The 23,338-nt window shown below is 42.4% G+C and overlaps 1 protein-coding gene across 1 annotated transcript; it reads left to right on the top strand.

Annotated features, from left to right (window-relative positions):
• The first annotated feature begins 10,774 nt into the window (after positions 1-10,774).
• Positions 10,775-21,352, top strand: UTP6 (UTP6 small subunit processome component). The gene is made up of 19 exons (XM_058817329.1): positions 10,775-10,929; positions 11,027-11,111; positions 11,759-11,800; positions 11,885-11,977; positions 12,118-12,165; positions 12,948-13,011; positions 13,434-13,552; positions 14,034-14,111; positions 14,534-14,615; positions 15,600-15,681; positions 16,303-16,484; positions 17,115-17,194; positions 17,913-17,990; positions 18,135-18,314; positions 19,130-19,210; positions 19,931-20,040; positions 20,125-20,191; positions 20,472-20,544; positions 21,099-21,352. The coding sequence occupies exons 1-19, from the start codon at positions 10,838-10,840 to the stop codon at positions 21,254-21,256; spliced, it is 1,794 nt and encodes a 597-aa protein (XP_058673312.1). The 5' UTR covers positions 10,775-10,837; the 3' UTR covers positions 21,257-21,352.
• The last annotated feature ends 1,986 nt before the right edge of the window (positions 21,353-23,338 follow it).

Below are 23,338 nucleotides of genomic sequence, written 5' to 3'. Positions count from 1 at the left end.
AACCTTAGCTAACTGTGAGGGTCCCTCGGAGGAAGGCACAAGAAGTTGCCCATCGGCGCAGGGAAACTTGAATTCTGAGGTAAAATGTCTCCGGGTTCATCAGACCTTCCTCCATCCCCGGCCCCGCCGCTGTGGCCGGAGCGCCGAGAGCCGCGGCGGGGTCGGGGCAGCGGCTCCGTGAGAAACGCCGGGGGAGCTCCGGCCGTGGGGAAATTCAGCAGCCGCTCCATTTAATCACCTCCTTATCAGCACTGGCAGCTCATACACAAAAGGCTTCGGCAGCCGTTCCGTTCTGTTTGCTTTCCTTTGCAAAACTTCTCCGGGGTAGTTGTACAGGGTAGGGTAAGAATGGTCTATGTGTGAAATACAGCCTTGAATTCTGATACCAGATCCAACTGCTGGCACCCCATCGTCTCAGTTTATCTTCTAATTTCTAGCATTAAGAGAAATTAACTTAATGATAGATATTAAGAGGAAAACCATATATCAAAGTCAGTGATGCAGTGCCTTATATTATCAATAAAGGGAGATTATAAAGTAATTGTTGCCCATGTCTTAATAAGGGACCCTCATCTGTCCCTTATTAACCTGATCATGTTTAAAGAAAATATATGTGTATACACCCAAAACATTCAAATAACCAAGTCTTTGTTGATTACTATCCCCCTCTTTTTGCTTTTTCTGCTATACCATTTATCTCTCATGTTTGCTCTGGAAAGATGTTCCCGTATCTTTTTTCCCTCCTCCCTCCCTCATCAGGCATTGATGTTTTACTTGCAAGCTTTTCAGTATTTTGCTTCAGCCTTAATTTTCTTACATTTTTATAAATTCATTGTTGTCACCACTTTATCTACATTGTGTTTTCTTCCTCTGAACAATACTGTTAAATATTTTATCCTGCTTATAATTGTCTCTACTTAGTATTCCAGCTTCTTTATCTTCTATTTCCTACTCAATTTCTCTACAGCCATTTGCTGTAACTGAGTATTTCATTTCATGCCAGTCTCTCACTCCTGGCAGCAGCACTGTTTGATGCACTGCACATTTTTGAGGACCTCATGTGTAATTTCTTTGCTCTTAATACCTGGGACTTCCTGGTGATGCTTCTGATGTGTGGTGTTTGGGAGGCTGCACTCAGGCTAGAGACCACAGTATCCCAAATTATGGGTATCTTTAGGTGATCAGAGGCTGAGCTTGAGGCTGGTGACACCTGTTACAAATGACACAATTTATCAATAAATATGTGTGAGAAAGGCTCCTCAATGTTGCACAACTGCAATTCAGTCCTTGGAAGTTGTTTATTGCCTGATTTATTCAACTGCTTCCAAGCCTCTGTTGCTTCTGGTGGGTCATCCTTCTAAATTTCAGAAGAAGACAGAGGGCAACTTTCCAAGCAGGAGTTAGAGATAATTCAGCAATTAATCTCTGGCATTGAGTTGGATTTGCTTGTGAACGGAGGGACCAGGGCTGTGACTCCTGCCTTGAGGGAGACATCACAGGGCAGCAGCACATCTGAGTCTGAGCCCTCTGGAAAGGTAGGACTGGCTGCCAACAGGAGCACTTTGGTAGCTTGAACCTGTTTTCCTTAGTTGGAAAAGAGTCTCTTCCTTTTTAAACTTGTTTAGATTTCCTGCCATGGGCTGTTCATAAGTCCTTAAGGAGCACAAAGTATTTATGAGGTACAGTCCTCAAAAACTCTGAAATGTCATTCCCCATCCCTGCAAGTGTTCAAGGCCAGGCTGGATGAGGCTTGGAGCAACCTGGTCTAGTGGAAGGTGTCCCTGCCCATGGCACAAGTTGAAAGGAAATGATCTTCAAGGTCCTTTCCAACCAAACCATTCTGTGATTCTATGTTTCATTCTATATTTGGAGCTTCACACAATGGATGGCTAGAAAGAGCACAAGTCAAGCATATTTACAAGTAATTTTTATTTATTTTGCACAATTAGGAGCAAGAAAAAGAAATAATTTCCTTTTAGAAAGATGGAAATCATAATTTCTTCAGAAGAAATGCACTGTGGTGTGAGACTGTTATATCCTTGACCTGCCTGGTAATATAGACCCCTATAGATTTTACAGATGCATTTATTAAAACCCAAAACATTAAAGCCTGTTTGCTAAAACATTTTGCTCGTGTACATCTACATCAGATAACAGAAAGTTTGCCATATGTAGCAGATGACACTGAAAATGTGTTTTCTAATAGTCTAAAAAAGATGCAGTGCAATAGAGTGTGCCTGCCAGAAATTGATATAAACAGGTTAAATTAAAACAGTAGAAGATGATGATACTGTATCTTTGTGCCATAAAGATAAAAAGTACCCTAACAGAATGTGGGAGGGGAAAGGCAGTTTAATGAGTGTAAGATGATAAATGGAAGAAACAAACAATTGCAAACCAAGAGTGCTGTTGGAACAAAACCCTGAAACGAAAGCAGAAGTAGGTGGCAGAGGTGCTTTCATGCTGTGTCAGATTTTCAGTCTTGAGATGGTCAATCCATTCTTGTTTTCACATGCTGTTAGTGGGATTTGCATTTGATATCCAAAAGATCAGATTTGTTTCCTGCAGATTGAAAGCATATGTTACTTGTAAATCTCTCTTTCCTATGGTTTTTTTCAGTCTGTGCATGCCCAGCATTCCTGTCATCTTTAATGGAAAAACTGCTGTGATTTTTCCCCCTTCACATATATATGTAAAAGAACATGCATATTTTATAGCACTTTATGGATTTTTGTTTCCTTTCATAGTTACATGATTTTGTTGGTTGTCTGTAGTGCCCCTATGGCCACACTACTTCACTTCCAACTTCCAGTCCTCCAAATTACTGTGTCTCAGCATAAGAATATTCACAGAGATTTTTTTTAAGATAAATAAATACTTGTGTATTTAGAACTCAGTCTAAATGAAAGTTCTATCAGTATTTTTACACTGCTTTCCTCACATCTTTAAACTTAGATCTATAGAGATTGTTAAATCTGTATAGACACTTTTATATACACATCTAAACATAGGTCTATATAGATTGTTAGTACCTAACTAAATACTACTACATATCAGTTTGTCTTCTGGGAAATTAATATTGCATGTAACTTGGGAACAAAACAGTGCTTATGAGCTAAATATATAAACTTTTGGTCAGTCTTCATCAAGGATTGGTTCCAGATTTGTACCATACTGAAAGGCAGGGTCAATGTTTATTAGGGAACATTGTTATTCCCCACTGGTAAGGCACTGGAGTTGGGTGTTCAGAGTGTAACAAATCCTCAGTGACTGTTCTGGGTACCTCTGTTTCTTAATTTTGGCCTTGAGCTAATGAGCAGACTCAGTGGGATTCAAGGGCATTGAGTATGGAAAAGACTTTGATACCCCACTTCTCTGGTTAAATCCAAACCTGGCTTCTTGATGTTTTCATGCACCCAGGTTCTCCTTCTCACACCCTGTCCCCAAACACAGGTTTTCCATGGGAGAAGTGAGGACACACAAATGCTCCAGAACCAAGACAAATAAAACCACCTCATGCACAGATGGGAAGGTCCCATCTGTGTCACTGTACTCCAAAAGCAGACCAATTTCAGTGGCACCCTTTCTTTCATTTACACAAATAAACTTCCCTGGGTGCTCAGTTAACTTCACCTGCAATAGTTATTAATTCATGTTTCAGTTCACATTTTTTATTTTCAGTCTGATCTGATGTAGACCAACAGTAATTGGCCACAGAACTTGTTAGATAAGCTACTCTTCCCTACCTACTTGGAAAACAAAAGTCAACACCCACTAAGTGTTTTCCCAGACTGTTGTAAACAGAGGCTACATAATATTGCACCTGGAGAAAGGGAGTAGTTCCAACTTTCTGGATAACAGCATGAGAGCAGTTCCAGCTGCCTGAGTAACAGCATGAGAGCAGTAACAGCACAGGAGCAGCTCCAGCTGCCTGAGTCACAGCACAGGAGCAGTAACAGCACAGGAGCAGCTCCAGCTCCCTGAGTCACAGCACAGGAGCAGTAACAGCACAGGAGCAGCTCCAGCTCCCTGAGTCACAGCACAGGAGTGGGTGCAGTACTGGGTGTATTTGGGATGGCAGGATTGTGCTGCTGTTGGGGTGGAAGTTCTCAGTTTCAGTCTGGTTTTTCTGCATATTAGTGTACAGTGCTGCTCTGTTTTAATAAGCAGGGATCTCAGCAAAGAGAAAATGAACTTTGCTGTAAGGGAAGCACTATGGAGCACAGCAAAAGGGAAGAGTTGGGATCCCACAGGAACCCAAGTGTAGCCATGAATGTCCCGTGTGTGTGAGAGGTTGACAGAGCAGCCACGTGTGATTCTCATCCACGGGTTTGGCTGGGGACTGCTTTTGTACAGAGCTGCTCAAATGTATTCCAGGAGCACAGCACTCAAGGAACTTGGTCCTCAGGGAATTCAATGCACCCACAATGCCCAGCTTTCAGCCAGCAGGTTGCTCGTGTGTCTTGAGTTATTGCAGGGAGTGAAAAGTGAATGCACAGGATGTTTTGCACCAGGGAGTCACCTGCCTTCTGCTTTCACATGGTGAACAGTCAGTGAGAATTAGTAGTCAGAATTGCTTAGGACTTATTTCTTAGAGTTCTCTTAGTGATGTTTTGCTGTATTTTTCATGACTCTTCTACACTGAAATTTTTTCCTGATTTTCAGTTAATGATTTATTTTTGCCTGGTGGCTTTTTAGCAGTAGTGTTTGTCATTAGAATCGAGATAGTGAACTAAAACTACTTGTTTCAAAAGCATTGTGAAAAGCCTGGGCCCAATAAAATTATTTGCTCTAGAAAGGTAGGACATCTCTTAAGATGATTAAAATGTAAAACCAGAAATATAGTAACTACACAGAAAAAATCCATGCCAAATCTTGAAATTTAAATAGTTAACACATGGAAATGAACTAGGAATCATTCTAGTTCATGCTGTAATTTCAGAGATGCAGTTTGTGTAACACACAAAACTGTCAAAAAATGATTCTAAGTGAACTTTCAGTATTTGTGTTCTCTTAATTGAGTCCCGGAAACTGTGAAAGATACGGCAACTGAAACACTTCAGATGCAAACTTAATGATTAAACTCAGAAATGCAGAGATCAAAGAGAAACTGCTGGGAAGATCTGAGAATTAAGTCAGTTACAGATGTAAATAGAAGTTTCTGAACAAAAGGTCTGTTGACAGTGCAAGAATGAAATCTTCAATCACTCAAAAAGAAAAATATTGGAGGATCAAAGAACATGTCAATAGACAGTAAAATAAAACCTCAACTGAATTAGTTAGCTAATTAATTTCAGCTTTAAGTGAGGGATAAGATTTAACAGGGACCAATTCTTTCTTTTGTGGCTAAACCAAGTACAGATTAATAAAGTGAGAATTTGGAATTTTATCACCATCAGTTACTTAAAGGATAAGATCAGGGCAGAAACTGTGTTCCCAGTGTTTACCAGTTAGCACAGATACACAAAATTCACACATGGAAAACTTATCTAAATGTTTCATAGGAGAGTTATCAGCCGTTTCATATGCCAGAAGTTGCTTCACAACACTTTTATAAGAGTTTATCTTGTTTTTGGAATGCTGCTTGGGAGGATATGATTCTGCACACTATAATCTGAATTATCCATACTCCAGAAGAAGTGTTTGTCATTAGAATCGAGTTTTACTGGTTGTTGTCATGACTGTGTTCAAAGTACTTTTACCATTCTAAAACCATCTCTATAGAAGGATGTGAGAAACACAGTAGGAGGCAAATTGTGACCAATCCTAATTCCAGTTTTTGGAAGGAGAAATAAATCTGTATGTGGTATGATGGATGCTTTTTGTTGAACCAGTACAATCGATGCTCTCACCAACATGCTTGCATTTAAAAGATAGGAGGTTTTGCTCTGAGGAAGTTTTATCTTATCCAAAATTGCTACTTATGACAGAGGTCACCCAAGGCCATGCCACAATTTCACCCACCCTTCGAAACTCAGACAGGTTAGTGAGGTAAATTAAGCTTAGCATGACTCTGCTCTCCAGACCTCTGGCAACAGACAAGAAATAAATTAAATTAAAGATAACTAAGCAATATATTTTGTGGTGTTGACATTTTGGTGGTAGGCAGGGGAGATGACTGATACAGTTTCAAATGGTTGAAATGTGACTGGCATTCCACTGGGTTATGAACTGGCAATGATGGCTGACCAGTTGTAACTGCCCTGCTGCACTTAGACAGACTGTCAGCTACTCACCAACCAGCCAAATGACAAAATCAAATTAAAAGGCACACTCAGAGCCACTACTGTGCAAGCCCCTGGAGACCCTGAATAAGCAGATGGATCTTATACTGAGTGCCAGATGTGAATTGGCAAGGAAACAATTCCAGAGGCATCATTCCCCTTCACTGGAAATTCCCTGTGTGTAGATGTTCAGATCTTGGGGCAAAACAGAATGCCTCAAAATGAGTAGGAGGAAAAATCTGATTCATAAAAATTCAAGTTCAGAGCCAACGCAGAGAAGAAAGTAAAGGTTTTGCCTTTTAAGAGAGATGATATGCAAAGTATCAGATAATAGTTCTGTTAAGGCATTAAATGAAAGCATTTATATTTGTTGGTTTGGGGTTTTTTTACCACTTAGAGCTGAAAAAAGAGAAGAGTGAGTGAATGAAGTTCCTGGAGGGATTCACATCTAAAGTAGCAGGGTCAGTGCCAGCAAGCTGCAAGAGTAAAGCAATGCATTGACAAAGACCAGCATTTTTCTATCAGAATGGAATAAAATAACATCTGTCTAGGACATGCACCAGGATTAATCCTGGTATGGAACAGTCCAACTGCCCAACTGCAAAGTCTTAAATCTAAATTTTTAGCTGTCAGAGTGGAATTGCAGTGATGAAACCACTATTTATTCAGATTGACTGTTGATTTTGGCAGGGGTGAAACCAAATAATCATGTAAATTATTTTAATTACAAAACTAAGGAAGTTAATGTAGTCCAAAATTTGGGTTAGTCTATTTTTGAGAGTAAATTCCAAACTGTTTTATTAACAGATGTGCTCATATATCTTTAAATCGAAGTCCCACATGCTCAGTAAATGCTTTGAGGGCTTTGTTAAAAATATATCCCTAAGGGATGAACCACTGGCTCAACTGAATTCAGTGGAAACTTCTCAATTATTTTCATGAGGTCATAACATTACTCTCATTGTTTAAAAGGCATTTTCATAAAGTACATGTTAATTGTAAAATACTTTACATCTGGGGGCATCTTCTAAAAAGCTGTAATTGTTTCTGCACTCAGGTGGTAAAATAGCAGAAATGTAAAAGATAGATATAAATCAATTTGTAATTTAAATATTTATCTTATGCACCTTAACCATTAAATGTTTTAATATAGACAACACTTACAGGAAAACCAGTGTGATTATTCCTCATTCACAATGTATCCCTTGCTTGCTGACATAATCTATAAATATTAAGCTGTGACAGCTTGCCAGAACTTCTCCATAAGGACCTACTGATGGAGTTTTTCTAAAGAGATTTTATAAAAGCAGCAATCTGTGGGACCCTGCAGTTGGCAGCTGCAGCAGTTGTTTCTCCAGTTTTCCCAATAAGATTTGTTGAAACTCTCTGTATCGCAACGTCTTTATTGGTAATGGATCCCTCCTTAATTTGCACTGATGCATTTGGAATGTCAGCTTCCAAAACAAGGCACATGGGAGGCATTTAAAGTAGATTTTATGAAAGGGAAATGAACAAAGAGCATGTCAGGTTCCATTTTGATTTGCATGACAAATCCAGCATGCAGTGTTCTGGTGGGTCGGGCTGGGCTTGCCTGCCACTCACGGCGTTTGTCACTTTGCTATGAGCACTTTTGACAGTCTGTTATGTTAATTGTTCTAAGGATTGTTTTGCTGGGGGAAGAAAAGGAAAGGCATTTTTATTTTTGTACTTGTTCCATCTACAGGAAAGGAGGGATATCTGAGGGAACAAAAAATGTTTTCAATTGTGTTTTGATCAATTTTTTTTTTTGTAAATAATCCTGCGAGGTCATCAACGAAGTTCAGTATTTTAAATCTTATTGTTACTCACTCTGTGGTTTTGAGTGGGAAGTACCAGGCCCCTAAACTAGAAACTTGGGGAGTCTATTGTTTTGGTGCACACCATTCTTTGATCCTTTGAGTCCCACAGTGATGGGTCCTGCAGAGTGGTTTGTGCTGTGCCTATGTGCTTCTATGGGATGATATTGTGGTGCTTTGACAAGTGCTAGCAAGAAATTTAATGCCCTCTGGGGCCTTGCTGGACACCCATTGTTATCAGTGTGTGGGGAACTCTCAGACCTGTTGGTAGATCTGTGCATGGGGCTGAATTCTCCTGGAGGCACATTCAAGGTGGAGGTTGCTGTGGCCCCTGAGGGTGCACACACTTCTCCATCACCTACATCAGAACAGTTATGGATGGTTTGGTGAGTTTCAAAGTTCCTGACCTACTTCAGGTGGCAGAACACTGGGGGTTGATCAGAAAGCAGTTTTTACAGACTGACAGAACAATCAAACAAAGTTTTGGAAGACTCTGTTGTTTATGTTGCTATCTCACCAAAATCAGTTACTGCTGATTTTCAGCCGAAGAAGAGCTGAATGGTTGAAGAGAGAGGAGAGCAAGAAGATAGAAATAGAATTTTCCAGAGGTTTTCAGGTATTTCCCTTTTCAATTCATGGCATTTCCCTTTTCAATTAATATCTCCTATGCTGCAATGTAGCGCTGTCATTTACATGTTGGGATCTACATGCACCATGACAGATTAGCTCTAAGTACAGAATGCTTTTTAGTATAAAATCATGCATTCAGATGCAAAAATACTCTAATGAAGTTAAATAATCCAGCAGTAATTCCAATCACACTCTTGCTCAGCAATTCAGTGTGCTAATGTTACTTTTGATGCCCACTGCTATTCTCCTTAAGGGCTATTTTAGTAAAATCTGTGGACTTGCACAAGAATCAGCTTGAGCTGGTGCATCTCAATATATCAAACCCAATATAATTAACAAGTTACTGGTGATTATGAATAACACTCTTCCACCACCACTGAGGACTGCTGTGCTACTTTACTGAAAGCTGAACCCAGTGGGAGGTGAACTCACTCAGCTTTAGGTCCCAAGGGACTGAGGGCTTTGGCTCTGCAGTGGGGATGGCTGTGCTGGGAGGGCTGTGCCAATCCCCCTCCAGCTGTGGGGGACATTCAGGGCAGGACCAGGGAGTCTCCAAGGAGGACAGGCTCCATCAGGAATTGCCGTTGTCCTTGTGGGGTGGGTGAGGGGTCCCTTGGCATGAGGCAGCTGCAATCCAGAGCTGCCTGGGCCACCAACTTCTGCATGCAGCACCAGTCTGTACTGCTTGGTCTTGTGATGGATGGTGCCTCTCCATTTCCTGGCAGCTTTTCTGTTTGAGTACTTCTGGGAAAATCATGTCACTATTTCCTGTCAGAATGAAAAGTTGCTACACATGTCCCACTAAGAATTTGTTTTTTCCTAATTGGTCCCAAAATTGAAAAAAGCCACCACAAATCCAAAGCACAGCAGGTGAAAAAATTACTGCTGTTGTTGATAGTTCTAGTCTTACCTGTGTTTTTAACAAAAGTCGATTGCTCAGGCAACACCTGTTAAAAACTTTGACTGTAAAGGTAAAAATCACTCTTTTTTTTTTTTTTTTTTTTTTTTGGCTGTTATGTACTAATTCTGTACCAGAAGACCTCTTTCCTTTAGTCTGCTGCCTCTTCCCCTTGTACTTGTTTTTTCAGAGACAAACACCTGCTTTTTCCCCAGGAGGCAGCGATGGCTGTGACAGGGTAGGTTTGGAGGTGGGGTTGGTTCTGTGGCTGACCAGCTCAATGGCAGCAGTGACAAGTCAAAGCTAAGCAGCAGATACTGCTGTGGATAATATGCATTTAAGCAATTCTCACAATAAATTCATCTCACATCTCAATTTTTATTTTCTGGAACATCCCTAATTTCAGAAACAAAAATTTACTCTTGCCTGGTTTTATTGTTAATTTTCTCAGAATCATAGACCCATGGAATGTTCTGGGTTGGAAGGGGCCTTAAAGATCATCTAGTTCTAACCATCTGCCATGGGCAGGGACACTGTCCCCTACACCCTGTCTAACCTGACCTTGAACACTTCCAGGAATGGGGAATCCACAAGTTCTCTGGGCAACCTGTGTCATTACCTCACCACCCTCACAGTAAACGATTTTTTCTCAAAAATTTGGAAGGTGGGAAGAACGAAGGTGCCATGTGAGAGACAAAGAGCCTTTTTTCCTGGAGGAATCCCACCAAGAAGCAAAGTGCTGAAGCAGTTCCAGGCTGATGTTCCACCACCGAGCCTGCCCAATGCCATCGTGTTTAGCTGGTGCCAAGAGGATGATGCCGCTACTCTTTTCGGTGATGTCCAGCGACAGGATGAGGAGCAACGGCCATAAACTAAAACACAAGAAGTTCCAGCTCAACGCGAGGAAGAATTTCTTTCCGTGGAGTGTGGCAGAGCACTGAACAGCTGCCCAGGGAGATCGTGGTGTCTCCCTCTCTGGAGGCATTCCAAAGCCACCTGCGTGTCCCCTGCTGCAGGTGACGCTGCCTAGGCAGGGAGGTCGGGCTGGGCGATCTCCAGAGCTCCCGTCCATCCCGACCGAGCCCGCGGAGGCGCTGCGGTGCTGGCCCCGCCAGCCGGGCAGGGGGCGGCAGAGGGCGCGGCGGCCGCGGAAGCGGCGCGGGCAGCGGGCGGAAACCGCGCCGGGCTGTGCTGTGCCGGGCTGTGCCGTGCCGGGCTGGGCCGGGCCGGACACACGGAGCCCCGCGGCCATGGCGGAGCGCATCGAGCAGCGGCTGGAGGATCGCATCCCGGAGCTCGAGCAGCTGGAGCGGGTCGGGCTCTTCACGCACAAGGAGATCCGGTGAGCGGGGCCGGGACCGGGACCGGGCCCGGGCGGGCGGGGGAGCGCACGTGGTGCGGCCGGGAGCGCTCCGGGCGCTGATCTCCGGTTCCCGCAGGGCTGTCCTGCGGAAAGCCTCGGCTCTGGAGTACAAAATCCAGCGGAGAGCGCTGCGGAAGGAGGATTTCATTAATTACATCCAGGTAGGCTTCACCGAGCGGCAGAGCGGGGCAGTTCTCGGTGCAGACCCAGCTCAGTTAGACCCGGGTTTTGTAGGGACTCATGCTGGAAAAAGGGCAGAAAACGGAGCCCCCTCCTCAGCTGGTCCCTGGTGCTCCCCTGTGAGCGGCTGCTGGCACCAGGGTATGAAGCGTGGCCAGGAGTTGGTGCTGGAGTTTGGGGTCAGCCTTCTCCAGTGTTGAGACCTTTTCCTGTAGTTTCTTGTCTCTCCAGGGATGTAGAGCCCCCGGTTCCCTGATGTGCTGTGTAAAGCGGGAATGTGTTCCCTGATGTGTGTAGTTAAGGGGAATTAGTAAGTTCAGTAATAGGAAGCGGTTCCTGAAAGGATGCTCGGGCACTGAACAGGCTTCACAGGGAATGGTCTTGGCTGGAGCCTGACAGAGCTCAGGGAGTGTTTGGGCAATGCTTTAAGGCACAAGGTGGGATTGTTGGGCTGCCCTGTGCAGTGAATGTGGAATTGTAGTGACCCAGCCACAAATTACTGCTTATGTTTTCCTGACTGTAATGTTTTTTGTTCACCTGATATCTATAACAAACTTGATGTAGTTTCTTTTGCCTTGCTGTTATGGGCCTCCACATTTGCTGTTAAATGGTTTTCTTTCCATTCTAGTATGAAGTTAATCTGCTGGAACTGATCAAGAAAAGGAGAGCAGTAAGTTTTTCAGCTGTTAAAGAGTGCGAAATACTTCATGCCAAATCTTCCATTGCAATACAATTAGTATTTTTTTCCTCCTAGCGCATTGGATATTCGTTTAAGAAGGATGAAATTGAGCACTCTATTCTGCATAGAGTCCACAGCCTCTTCAACCGAGCTACAGGGAAATGGAAAGTAAGTTTATTTGTACTGAGATTTGGAATTCTTTTTTTCCTGTATGCCAGGTCATTGTACCAAGGGTGTGTTGTTGGTCAGTGTACAAGTGATCCTGTACATTGTGAGGTTGATTCTCTTCTTCTTTTGATTTCCAACAGGATGATGTCCAGCTCTGGCTTTCCCATGTTGCATTTTGCAAGCAATGGGTGAGTTTTCAAATCCTGATCTTACCTAGCTTGAGGCTATTCACATATCTGAAACTTGATTTCAGATAGGGGTACAAACTTTACTGCTACATGCTGTAATACTGAAATAATTTTTATAGTGTTGTTGGAGCTGCTTGGGATTTTCACTGATGTATGCAAGTGTACAGTTTGCCTGAGAGTGAATTAGTACGAAATTTGATGCTTGCAAGGGCAAAGGTGAGGCTGAATGCATTAAATCTGGAATACCAGTTGGTTTGTGAGAACCATAATATTGGTTATACCTTCTCTGGAGGGAGTGATTCACTTGTCTGTGAATTGTGATTTTGCTCCAAATATTTATTGTAGTGACTGTGCTGAAAAGCCCAATTCTGTCAGTTTTGTACTTGATAAAATTACCTGTGCAAGGCTTCACATTATTACCAGCATTCAGGTGTTGTCATTTCTGTACTGAAGAAGGTTACTTTGCATGGTGGTGAAGGTGGCCAAAGGAAAATAGAATCTCAGAAGAGGGGAGTGAAACCATGGGTTTGGGACTTGGGCAACATTTGTGTTGGCTGTGTGGTTCAGAATTTTGAGTAAGCCATGCTACTCTGATGTGGTGACATTTAAATGCTGGTCACTAGTGAGTAAATATGACAAACTTTCTGCTGTAGGTAAAGTAGCAGAGAAGCATCTTTTTCTGAGCAATTGTACTACAGCTTGTGACCTTTCCTACTGAAACTCTGGTGCTGGGGGTTCAGTTCAGTGCCAGAGGGGGTGAAACAAAACTGCTTCTTTTACAGAATGCAAAACATCAACTCAGTAAGGTGTTTTCTACCATGTTGGCCATTCATTCCAATAAACCAGGTAAATAACACAATGGTGAGTGCTGCATAAATGCCTCAGCAGAGATTGTCTGGTGTTGGTTTAAGTTCTTGTAGATCTCAGTTCAAGCTGTTGGGCTGAAGTTCCTACTCTCTGCTCTTTGCCTTGCTGCAGAGAAGGGCTCTGACAGGGCTGGTGCTGGGCAGTCAAAGGGCTGTGAAATAGGTCAGAATGACCAATTCCCAGGTGCACTGGGGACTCAGTAGGTGTAGAAACAAGAGATGTCAATTGCTCATGACAGCCTTTTGGCTTTTGAAGGCATCATTAGATCTGTAGCTAAACCAGATTAAACTTCCTGGATCTGCCTGTCTGCTTTACAGTTTTACTGGGAGATAATCAGTCTTATTCTGGGGCTGAGCTCATGTTGAGAGGTTAAATAACTTTATTTGTGTCACCTGTTGCAGCACTGTGGATTATGGCAGCAAAGTGGGAAATGGAGACACGACTGTCATCAGAAAGTGCCAGGCACTTGTTCCTTCGTGCTCTGCGCTTCCATCCTGAGTGCCCCAAACTTTATCAAGAAGTGAGTTCCTGTTTTTCTTCTGAGACCACCTACTTGTTCAATCAGAGCAAAATCAATTCAGCATGTTTCCCAGATCTGTCTGGAGAAAATTGTTTTTCTATCAGCAGGAAAATGTCAAAAATATTAAAAAAAACAACCCCAAAATTCCTTTCTAAGGTACTGTTAAGCTCTGCTAGGATGTAGTTGTCAGGCTCAGTCTGGCATCCCCAATCTTTATTGAGGACCTTGGTTTTCTTTGGGGGCAAGTTAAGGTTTAAAGAAGGACTAAAAAATATCATTGCTACCTATTGAAAATTTCTGGGCAAATACACAGGGCAGATAGTGGTAGGTGCACAAACCTTCAAAAACCAAGGCTCTGGGACATGTGTGGGATGTGTCAAAGTCTTGATTTGTATCTCCCCAGAGCTTTTTTTACCCTGTTTGTGGACTTAGATTTTTGTGATTTATCCCCAGTAATTTCATTTTGTTGTCACTCTTGCAGTATTTCAGAATGGAGCTTATGCATGCTGAAAAACAGAGGAAGGAGAAGAAGGAATTTGAACAAGCAAAGATGGACCTGGTAGGTCAGCTAAACTTACTTAAGAGATATTGTCTGCTTGTGTATTACATGTTGAAATTCACAGGTTTGGATTAATGGTTTATTTGACAATGGCTTAGAGAAAGTTTTTGTCCATGTCCTGCACCTGTGTGGAGCTTTTCAAGTATTTGCTGATGCTCAGCTCCAATACTTCATACATTATTTTTTCTTTGCATTTTTAGAATCTTTTATTACATTCCCTAGTATGAAAATTAACAGTAACTTCTGGAAAGTAATAGTCAAGCTTCCTGCCTCATTTCTTTATAGTTGACTTGTACAAATTACATAAAAATAGACTTGCATGAAGAAAAACCTTAATATCTTCTGATTTTTCTTTCCCTGTTTGCAAAAATGTTAGCTGAGAAAGGACAATAATTTCTTCAATGATGTGCTTGATATTTCAGGGGGAGTTCAATTACTCTGAAGAAATTCTCAATGGGGAGATGGCTCGCATAGTCTACAGGGATGCATCTCAGAAAATTAAAGGTGAATGAACATTTCTTGTACTTATTCATTAAGAAAATTGTAACCTTTAACTCAGTCCTGCAGTAGGCAATGCTGATAGACTTGGCTTCAGTGAGATCTTTTTTTTCAAATGCACAATTTTTTTTCAGTAGAACCTATTAACTGCCAGATATAAATTAATGGTAGTTCTGATTGCATGTCTTTCCTGCAGGCTGACATCTCTTCCAGCACAGCAGCTTTCAGGCTGAAGAGGCCTAGTGCTGGGTTACAGCCTCAAACTTGATTGTTACCAAAAGAAAACTGAAGGGCAATTCAGAGTTACACACTTTTTTTTACTTTGCTGAACATTAGATCACAACTAATCAGCTACCATGAGTGGCAAAAAAGTAAGAATTCAGACTAATAATAAACCAGGCTAAATTTGAAATTAAGCAGGCTTGGTAAAATAAGCCATTTTATTGAGAGAATTGGGTAAAATAACTGCAAGCTAGTAGCAGATATCTTTGCTCGTGATAGATGGGGATATTTTGGAAGAATTGGGCAAAATACAATAACGAACATTAAAAATTAGTGGGGAAAAAGAACATGAGAAAATTTCAGAAAGAGTTGGTTTAATTTAATTTTCTGTAGAAATACTGGAAAAAAATAGGCATATAAATTATTTGTAAGCACCTAAAAATAGTAAGGTGGGTAATGGCTGGTGGGCATTCACAATGGTCTGATTATGTCCAGTCGTGTCACTTGGCATTTTCAAAGGTAAGTTGTGGAGATGCAAGATGGACACAATTCATCGACATCTGTTTTGTGCAGCTTTGGAGAGATCTGTCCTGAGTGTGGAGCATTTAGGGTTTTTATGGCAGGGTCAAGGGAGGGAGTAGAGGAGATGCTGATTAAATTTGCATGTGGAACCAAGCTACAGAAATGCAAAGTGCAATTGATGTAATATCTTGAGGAATTCTTCAGCAAATACTCCACTTGATAGTTTTATCTTCTCCTGAAATGCAGGTGTTGAGTTCCAGCTGGCTGTCCTCTCTATTGCAAAGCTCTTTGATTTTACCCAAGATTTGCAAAAAGAAATCCTTGAAAGGTGAGTTGGGGCTTTGTGTTGTATTTTTATTTTAATTTGGTTTGGTTTTTTAGAAACACATTCTCATTAAGTTATAACTGTAACTTATAGTGCATTGACTGGAGTTTCAGAAGTAAAGGCCGTTCCTCTAGGGAAATAGTGTTAAGGCTTATGTGAAATCCTTTAAGAAAAACAAAAGCATGATCTTTAGAAGAGGATGTATGTATGTATGTAATTTCAGAAAGGACTTTTAAAATCTGCTAGGAACATTTAGGTAAAATACAGTTGTCACTGAATAATTAGTGCACTCAGTTTCTGTAAATTCATTGCAGGAATTGGATTTTCCTACTGTACTTTGGTGGGGTTTTTGCATCTTTTGTTTCTCTGGTTGTTCCTCTCAAAAGAAAGATCTCTCTTGACAGCTCCCTGTCTATTTCATGTTATTTCTGAAGAATATCCATATTAAATAATATTTTTAAAAGCTAATATTTTGTCTTTCTCTTGTGGAAGGGAAAAATATTTTTCTTCTGGCATTTGGTTACTTGCAATTAACTACATTTCTCTAGCAGTCTAACAACCCTCCTAAGCATACCTACAGTAGGGACTGGTGGCTGTGGGCTGTTACAAACATGTTGTATTCAGTTTGCAGGCCAGGCATGCTGATGATCCCCTGACATGGGACTACATGGCCCGCAGGGAGCTGGAGCTGGGCTCCCTGCAGCCCACAGAGAGTTCCACAAAGCAGAAAAAGGTCTCAGAAATGGCCCAGAGAGAGGAACGGTGCTGTGCAGTCTTTAATGAAGCTGTGGGAGCAGTCCCAACAGGTGAAATGTTCTGCCTGCATTTTAACATTTGCTTCTCAGCCTATAAAAGCCTTGAAGGTGATGGCAGGCTCTACCATACCTAAGGGAAGGCAAGCAGTTCTTAGATGCTACCTCTTGGGATCTATTTTATGTATTATTTGGGTTATTTTCCAATGTATTTATGCTCTTGGAGGAGCTGCTTAACTGAACATGTGTCTGCTGCTGGTCAGCTGTGAGTAAGAAATGGTTTTGGGTTGCCAGGGGAGTGTATATCCAGCTTCAGCCTCTGGTGTTGTTCTTGTGGAGGAGGCTGTCAAGGGACTATCTGTGGAGTGGTCTCAAACTTGCTGCTGTACAGCCTTAAAAGCCATAGAATAGTTGGGTTGGAAGAGATCTTTAAAAGTCTCAGCTGATCTAAGAACTTGATGCTCTTTACCAAGAGTTACTGCCTCCATCTTGGACTGGGGAGTAATTTTAAAGTGTAATGTTATAAATCTAGGGCTTCTCTTTATTTTAAAATACAACATTTTAAAATAAAGTTGGCATTAACACTTTGTATCACATTTTGTATCTTTATATTTCTTAAAGACAAATATTTGTTGTTATTCTTGTGATTCTGTGAAGTGTGATATTATGCCTTTGCTTCTACAGAGGACATGTGGAAATGCTACATCACTTTTTGTTTAGAGAGGTACAACAGAAAAACCAACAGTGAAGAATTAAAGCAAAAGGTAAAATTTATTAGGAAATAATTCTAACAAATCAGCCCTGTTTTTATTGAGTTTTGTAATAGCTCAGACAAGAAGCATATAGATCTTGACATTTTATAAAAAATACTTACCTGTGGCCATCATTAAAAATAACCTAATCTCCATCTGGGGGGATCACTTTTACTGCCAGGCTTACAGGTGGCCTGCCTGGACATGATTAACCTGGACCTGATTAACCAGCCTTGTCAGTAAAGTACAGTGACCTCTTTGGATAAAAGCTAAGACTGCAGACTTGTTAATCATGGAATCATGGGATGGTTTGGGTTGAAGGGGATCCTAAAAATTCACTGACAGGTCCTTCAAGAAGAGCATGAATTAAAATGACTCTTGCAAATAAGTCTGAGCAAAGTTTGGTGCTGGCACATGGGTAATTTAATTATGAATCTCTGCTTAGATGTGACTCAGTGAATTAATTAATTCTCCTGTGCACCATGGTTCCCTAGTATTACACTAAAAGAACAATGCAGTGTTGTTCTTTGCTCCTTAAGGAAGAGAAGTAAATGCTCAGATTTCCACTTTGTCTTGGAATGTTTGTAGGTACCTAGAGCACTAGACACATAATGTGTAATTAGATTTTCACTGACATGATACACAATCCAGTGGGCCTCTTGGAATGCTGGAATCTGGTATATATAGGAATAATGCTTGTTTTCTTATTATTCTTCTCTGTTGGTTTTAGAGGCTGGAGAGGACACTGAGTGTGTTCAGCAAAGCCCATGAGTCCAATTTGCTGTCAGAAGCTCTGTACAAGCAGTGGGTAAGAACTGACACAGAACAAACAGATGCTGAGGCTTTCCTGCATTATTTGTGTGCCTGCCTTTGCCGTTTCGAGTAGACACAAAGATGAACAATATTGGTTCAAAGCCCTGTTTTTAACAAAGCTGTATCTGCTGGGTTTTAGCTGCAGCTCTTACTGGACTCCAGCCTCTCTGAGAAGGCTGTGGAGGTGGCAGAAGCTGCAACCAGGCACTTCAGCCAGTCCGTGGAAACGTGGCAGATGAGGCTGCAGGTGCTGATCCAGCTGAAGAGGGATGATGTGACCCAGTGTTTTGAAGAAGCCATTAAACATGTGAAATCGAAGGTCTGTGCTGGTTTAATGTGGTTTAGTGGACTTACATGCATTAGTCTTGGGCCAGAAACCCCTGATGATTGGTTATTTTGTGGTGGTTTTTTTTTGCTTTGTTTTTTTTTTCTTTGTTTTTATTGGTTTGGCTTGTGGTTTTGTGGGTTTTTTTTGGGGTTGGTTTGTGGTTTTTTGTTTGTTGTTGTTTTTGTTTTGTTTACAAGGCATTTAAAGCCCCTAACCATTTTTAAGGTCAGAAATAAGAAGCTTACATTTCACATGCAAATTGCATTCCCAAGTATTAGGAAATTGTCAATTCACTTAAAATTCACATGTTTAAAATCTGAATGCTTACAGTTGACATTTTACATATTGTCCTAGCAGTGAGCTGGTGTTTGTGTCTTAATGGAAAATGTGTTTCCTTTTCTTCACTGTCTGATACACCTGTGTGGTATTTCAAGCCTTGAATTAGCTGTGTACTCTCCTGCTCTGTTCATTTCAAACCCGGAGCACAATGAGTGAGGGAACAGGAAGGTTTCTTTCCTTTTTGTTCTTTGAAGTCACCTCTGTGTGCTGCAGTGCTCAGTGCTGCAGAACTTGGTTCTTATCCCTGGCAGCACAGCTGTCCAGCTAAGGATGATTTATCCTTTAAGTGAGGAGGGAAATGAGAAGTGATTTCAATGTGCAGTTCAAAGTTGTCTTTCCAAGAGCTGTGTCCAAAGGGAATTTTTTATGGCAGGTAGTACAGAACCTGATGGCCATGTTGCTGTCTGTTTCTGTAAATCAGAGTCACTTGATTGTTTCAGCCATTTGATTGTTTGCTGACCTTGTAGGGCACTTTGCCATTGTGGACCCTCTGGGTGGAATGGAGTGAGGGCACAAACAGCAAGGAGAACACAGAAGCTCTCTACCAGGTACTTGGCTAATCAGAATCTACTTTTATGTCTGTGTCAGTAAAATGAACAGTGTGTGTGTATGGAACATGCAACAAATGCTTTATACTGAAGTTCCTTCATGGATGTGTAGATATCAAAGAATTTCAAACCAAACTATGTGCATTAAAAAAAAACAGTTGGACATAGATTTATAGGCACAAATGTCATTCCCACGTTCTGAGGCATATGGATGTTTGTAAGCACAGCTAATGTTGGACTCCTACTTTGTGGTCTAGAACATTTGCTCTGTTTTCAGAGCTTATCTGAGCATGGAAAAGAGAATTTTTTAATTTGTGTGAAAACATCAGTCTTGTTACAGAAAAGTCAAAATCAGAATGAGGACTTCAATCTCACTATGGATTTCCTCAGTAGTGTAGGGCAAAACATTTTCTCTTTGCCTGGCATGTTGGTTGTGGTTTTTTCCTCTCTAATTTAGCACATAAAACACATATTTCAGGTGGGAGCTTGAATTCAGCTGTTGGTAGAGTATTGTGAAACCCTCTGCATGAAGGGGTTTAAGGAAATGCCAGTTCCAGCTATATGGAATACTGGAGGAGAAATGTGTTTTAGACTTAGGAGATCTCCATTGTGTCAGATGCCTAACTAGGGAGAAGCACTAATTGAGCCATTTAGTTGTAAGCTATGTGATAGGTTTATTTTTTGTTTATTTTGTTGGTTATTTTCCTTTTAAACTTGCAGAGATCCTTGCATGCCACAACACCTGCTGAATCTGTGACTATGAAGGAAATGTATCTTGACTGGACCTACAGAAGTAGTGGTTATAAGAAAGTTAAAAGACTCTTTACCAGGTAAAAAAAAATTACCTTCAAACCTGGTTATTCTAAGGTATATGTTAAAAGTCCTTAAGTCTAAAGTGACTTATTTTATTTCAGCCTGTGTGAAAATCGTCCATTTTCACTTGACTTCTTCAGGAAGATGATCCAAATAGAAAAGGAGCAAGTAAGTTGTTGACTGTCCAATTAATGTTTTGTATTTGTAAAATGCAGTTCTAACTTGGGATTTAAATGGGAAGCAGAGTAGTGGTGTTAGTCTGTGATCAGTTCATGTTTGTCCTCTGCAGTTGATTCACTGGATGTGATACAAACCCAAGTTCCATGGTAACTAATCTTCAGCAGTGTGTGTGTAATTGCCATGACTCTCTTCCTTTGTCAGAATCTAATCATGCTGCAGATTCACTTCTGCACAAAATAAGTGGCCTTTTAATACCTTCCTTTTTTAGGAATCCTGCAAAATGCTTCATCTGAGAGAATACTATGAACGTGCCTTGAGGGAGTTTGGTTCAACTAATACTGGTAAGGGGGATTCTGGTTTTTATTATTTATTCATTCGTTCACTGCTGCCTCTTTTATTTCCATCCATTTTAAAAGGTATCTGTTTGTTCTGCCCTTGTGCTTGTTGTCATGCAGAGTGGAGCTCATTTCTTCTATGCCATCAAGAGCAGGACACTGCAGGGACCCTCCACTGTCAGCCCAGGGTCATTGGCACTGGGGTGGCTTCAGCACAATTAGGAGCAAATCACTGGCTGGCATAAGAGATGTGGATCACTTTTAATTTGGATTTATGAACAGTGTGGAGCTATATATTTATAATCAAGTTTTCTGTAATATTCATTTGAAGAAAGCACACAGCTCAGTTATTTTTGTGTTATTTCTACAGACATTACTGTTCTAGCTGGGAATAGAACCCAGGGTGCTCCTCAAGGTGCAAAGGAGATTGTAGTCACAAATTAAACCTTACTGCATTAATATTAAAGACACTTAGAAAAAGAGTTTCTAGTTAGGCTTTCTATGTTTGTTAAATAATATCTAGTTAAAATCTAACCAGAACTTTAATTTTTCTTTTAAAGACCTCTGGCTGGATTATATCAAGGAGGAGCTAAGTCATCCCCAAGGCAAACCAGAAAACTGTGGGAGCATTCACTGGCGAGCTATGAAGATGTTGCAGGGAGACCTGGTGGAAGATTTTGTTTCTAAATACACTTTATTGCAAACTGGACATTTATGAAAAACTATACATAGTTGTAACATGACTGTGCATTTTTAAACTTCTTTGTACAAAGGCAAATATGTTCCTGGACTTTATTAAAGTTTACCTTTACATTTTATGTGACAAAAACGAATTAGAGTGATGAGAGTGATGAAGGGTAGAGGGGAGCTGAGATCTGTTAGCAACGTCCTTGAGGTGAGAGTGCAAAACTCTGATCTACACTTCAGCTTTCTGTCCACCATGCCTAAAAAACATGTAATGTTTTTTGAAAGAGTGCTGTCCTTGGCTGTTTACAGAGCCACAAACCTGAGAAATCAACATAAATGCTATCCTTGGACCAGAGAAATGAAGGGAAAGTACAAGAACAGGAAGCAAGTGTTCCTTTGTGCAGTTTCCTGGTGACTGAAGAGTGACATAATGATAAGACAGGGAAATATTTCTTGATTTTGCACTCAAGTAGAAATTGCAGCTTCTCTCAAGCAATGCATTTTCTAGTAAATTAACTAGCTGGGAATAGAGTTTGGAGCAGCAGCCTGGTAGGATTCCTACTTCTGAGACCAGATCTGAAGTACATCCTGTTTTGTGTGGCCATCTCCTACATCCCCACTAGTTCTCTGCCACCTCATTGTCTGACATTGAGATTTCCTTACTGATAATCTCTTATACCCTCCCTGCCCCTTATGCTGTTACTCCCTCTCCTGAACCACTTCTTACTTCATCAGTTGCTCAACTAAAAGTTTTAAGTGCAAAGTTTGGAGTTTTTAAAGTCCAACAAAGCTGGTAAGTCCATCATTTCAGAAAGTGGGCCCTTTTCCATCAGCTGTTCTGGTTCCTCACAGAACTTTGCCGTTCTCCCCATGAATACACATTCCCTGCAAGCACACGTGCTTGATACCTGCACTGCTGTTCAGCCATGGGCCTTCCTGTCTCTCCATGTTCTGAGCATGCTGCTACCACGAGGCCGGAAGGAAATCGTTATCTTTCGGCCGGGGGAAAACTCCACCCAGCCATGAGAGGTATTGATACTTTATTTACAACTTCAAGAGCGAAAAGGTGCTTTCTCAGAGCTCTCCTGCCTGTGTTTGTCTCAATAACGCGGTGATGTTGGGTCATGGTTGCACTCGATGATCTCGGAGGTCTTTCCAGCCGAATTGCGTCTGTGATTCCGAAGCTGTGCACGGTGCGCTCCGCAGCCAGGGCGCTCTGGGTGGTGGCGGCGTTGCGGGCACCGAGGCCGGAGCGGGAGCAGTCGCACCGTCCCTGCCGGCCGCACCCCGGATCCGCTCCCTGTCCCTCGGGCACAGCCGCGGGCCCACCCGGCTGACGCTGCCCAGGGGCGGCGAGGGGCGGCGAGGGGCGGCGAGGGGCGGCGAGGGGCGGGCGGGGCCGGGCGGTCAATGGTGCCCCCAGGCCGGGCCGTGGGCTCGGCTCCGAAGGTTTGGGGGGGGTCCAGGGGAGCGCGGGGCGGGCAGCGGAGGCGGCGGGGCCGCCGTGAGGGCTCGCCCGTGGCCACCGACGGCGGCCCCTGCGGGCCCCGGCTCCCCGCGCCCACCGCCGGCGCCTCCTTGTTCCTCTGTAAGCGCGAAGAGAACTCTCTGTCCCATTCGCTGTGCGCCCCTCAGAGCAGCTGAGGGTTTCCTCCTGCTCTCCACCCATCTTGGTCCAGCCCCTCAGGGCTGTTGGAGGGTCCTGCTCGGCGCGTGGGCTCCCACAGAGAGGTTGGTTACGTGTTAATAATTTTCCCATTCCTTGTGTCTTAATTCCCTCTGGTGCTTTCACTCTGTGCTCCGAAGGTTCGGGGGTCCCGGGGGGCGCGGGGCGGGCAGCGGAGGCGGCGGGGCCGCCGTGAGGGCTCTCCCGGATCCGCGCCCTGCCCGTGGCCACCGGCGGCCAGCGCTCCCAAAGGGGCGCGGTTTGGGTCGGGGTTGTGAGGGGATGGAATGTTCTGGGATGGTGTTAGTGCTAGGGGTGACCGATGGCAGCAACAGAATTAGCTACAGCTCTGCAGATTTGCCTTCTGAAGTGAATGCCTATTTGTTGTTGAACCTCTGATTCATCAAGGGAACAAATGGAGACGCTCGGGAACACGTGGGGTAGCAG

This window comes from Ammospiza caudacuta, chromosome 19 (assembly GCF_027887145.1).
Source record: "Ammospiza caudacuta isolate bAmmCau1 chromosome 19, bAmmCau1.pri, whole genome shotgun sequence".
Taxonomy (NCBI): Eukaryota; Metazoa; Chordata; class Aves; order Passeriformes; family Passerellidae; genus Ammospiza; species Ammospiza caudacuta.
Note: the sequence above shows the minus strand (reverse complement) of the source record. Positions and strands in the feature narration are given on the sequence as shown.

Coding starts and splice junctions, on each gene's coding strand:
- UTP6 (XM_058817329.1), top strand. CDS start 10,838: ATGGCGGAGCGCATCGAGCAGCGGCTGGAGGATCGCATCCCGGAGCTC. Junction 10,930..11,026: donor TTCACGCACAAGGAGATCCG/GTGAGCGGGGCC, acceptor CGGTTCCCGCAG/GGCTGTCCTGCGGAAAGCCT. Junction 13,553..14,033: donor GCCCCAAACTTTATCAAGAA/GTGAGTTCCTGT, acceptor TCACTCTTGCAG/TATTTCAGAATGGAGCTTAT.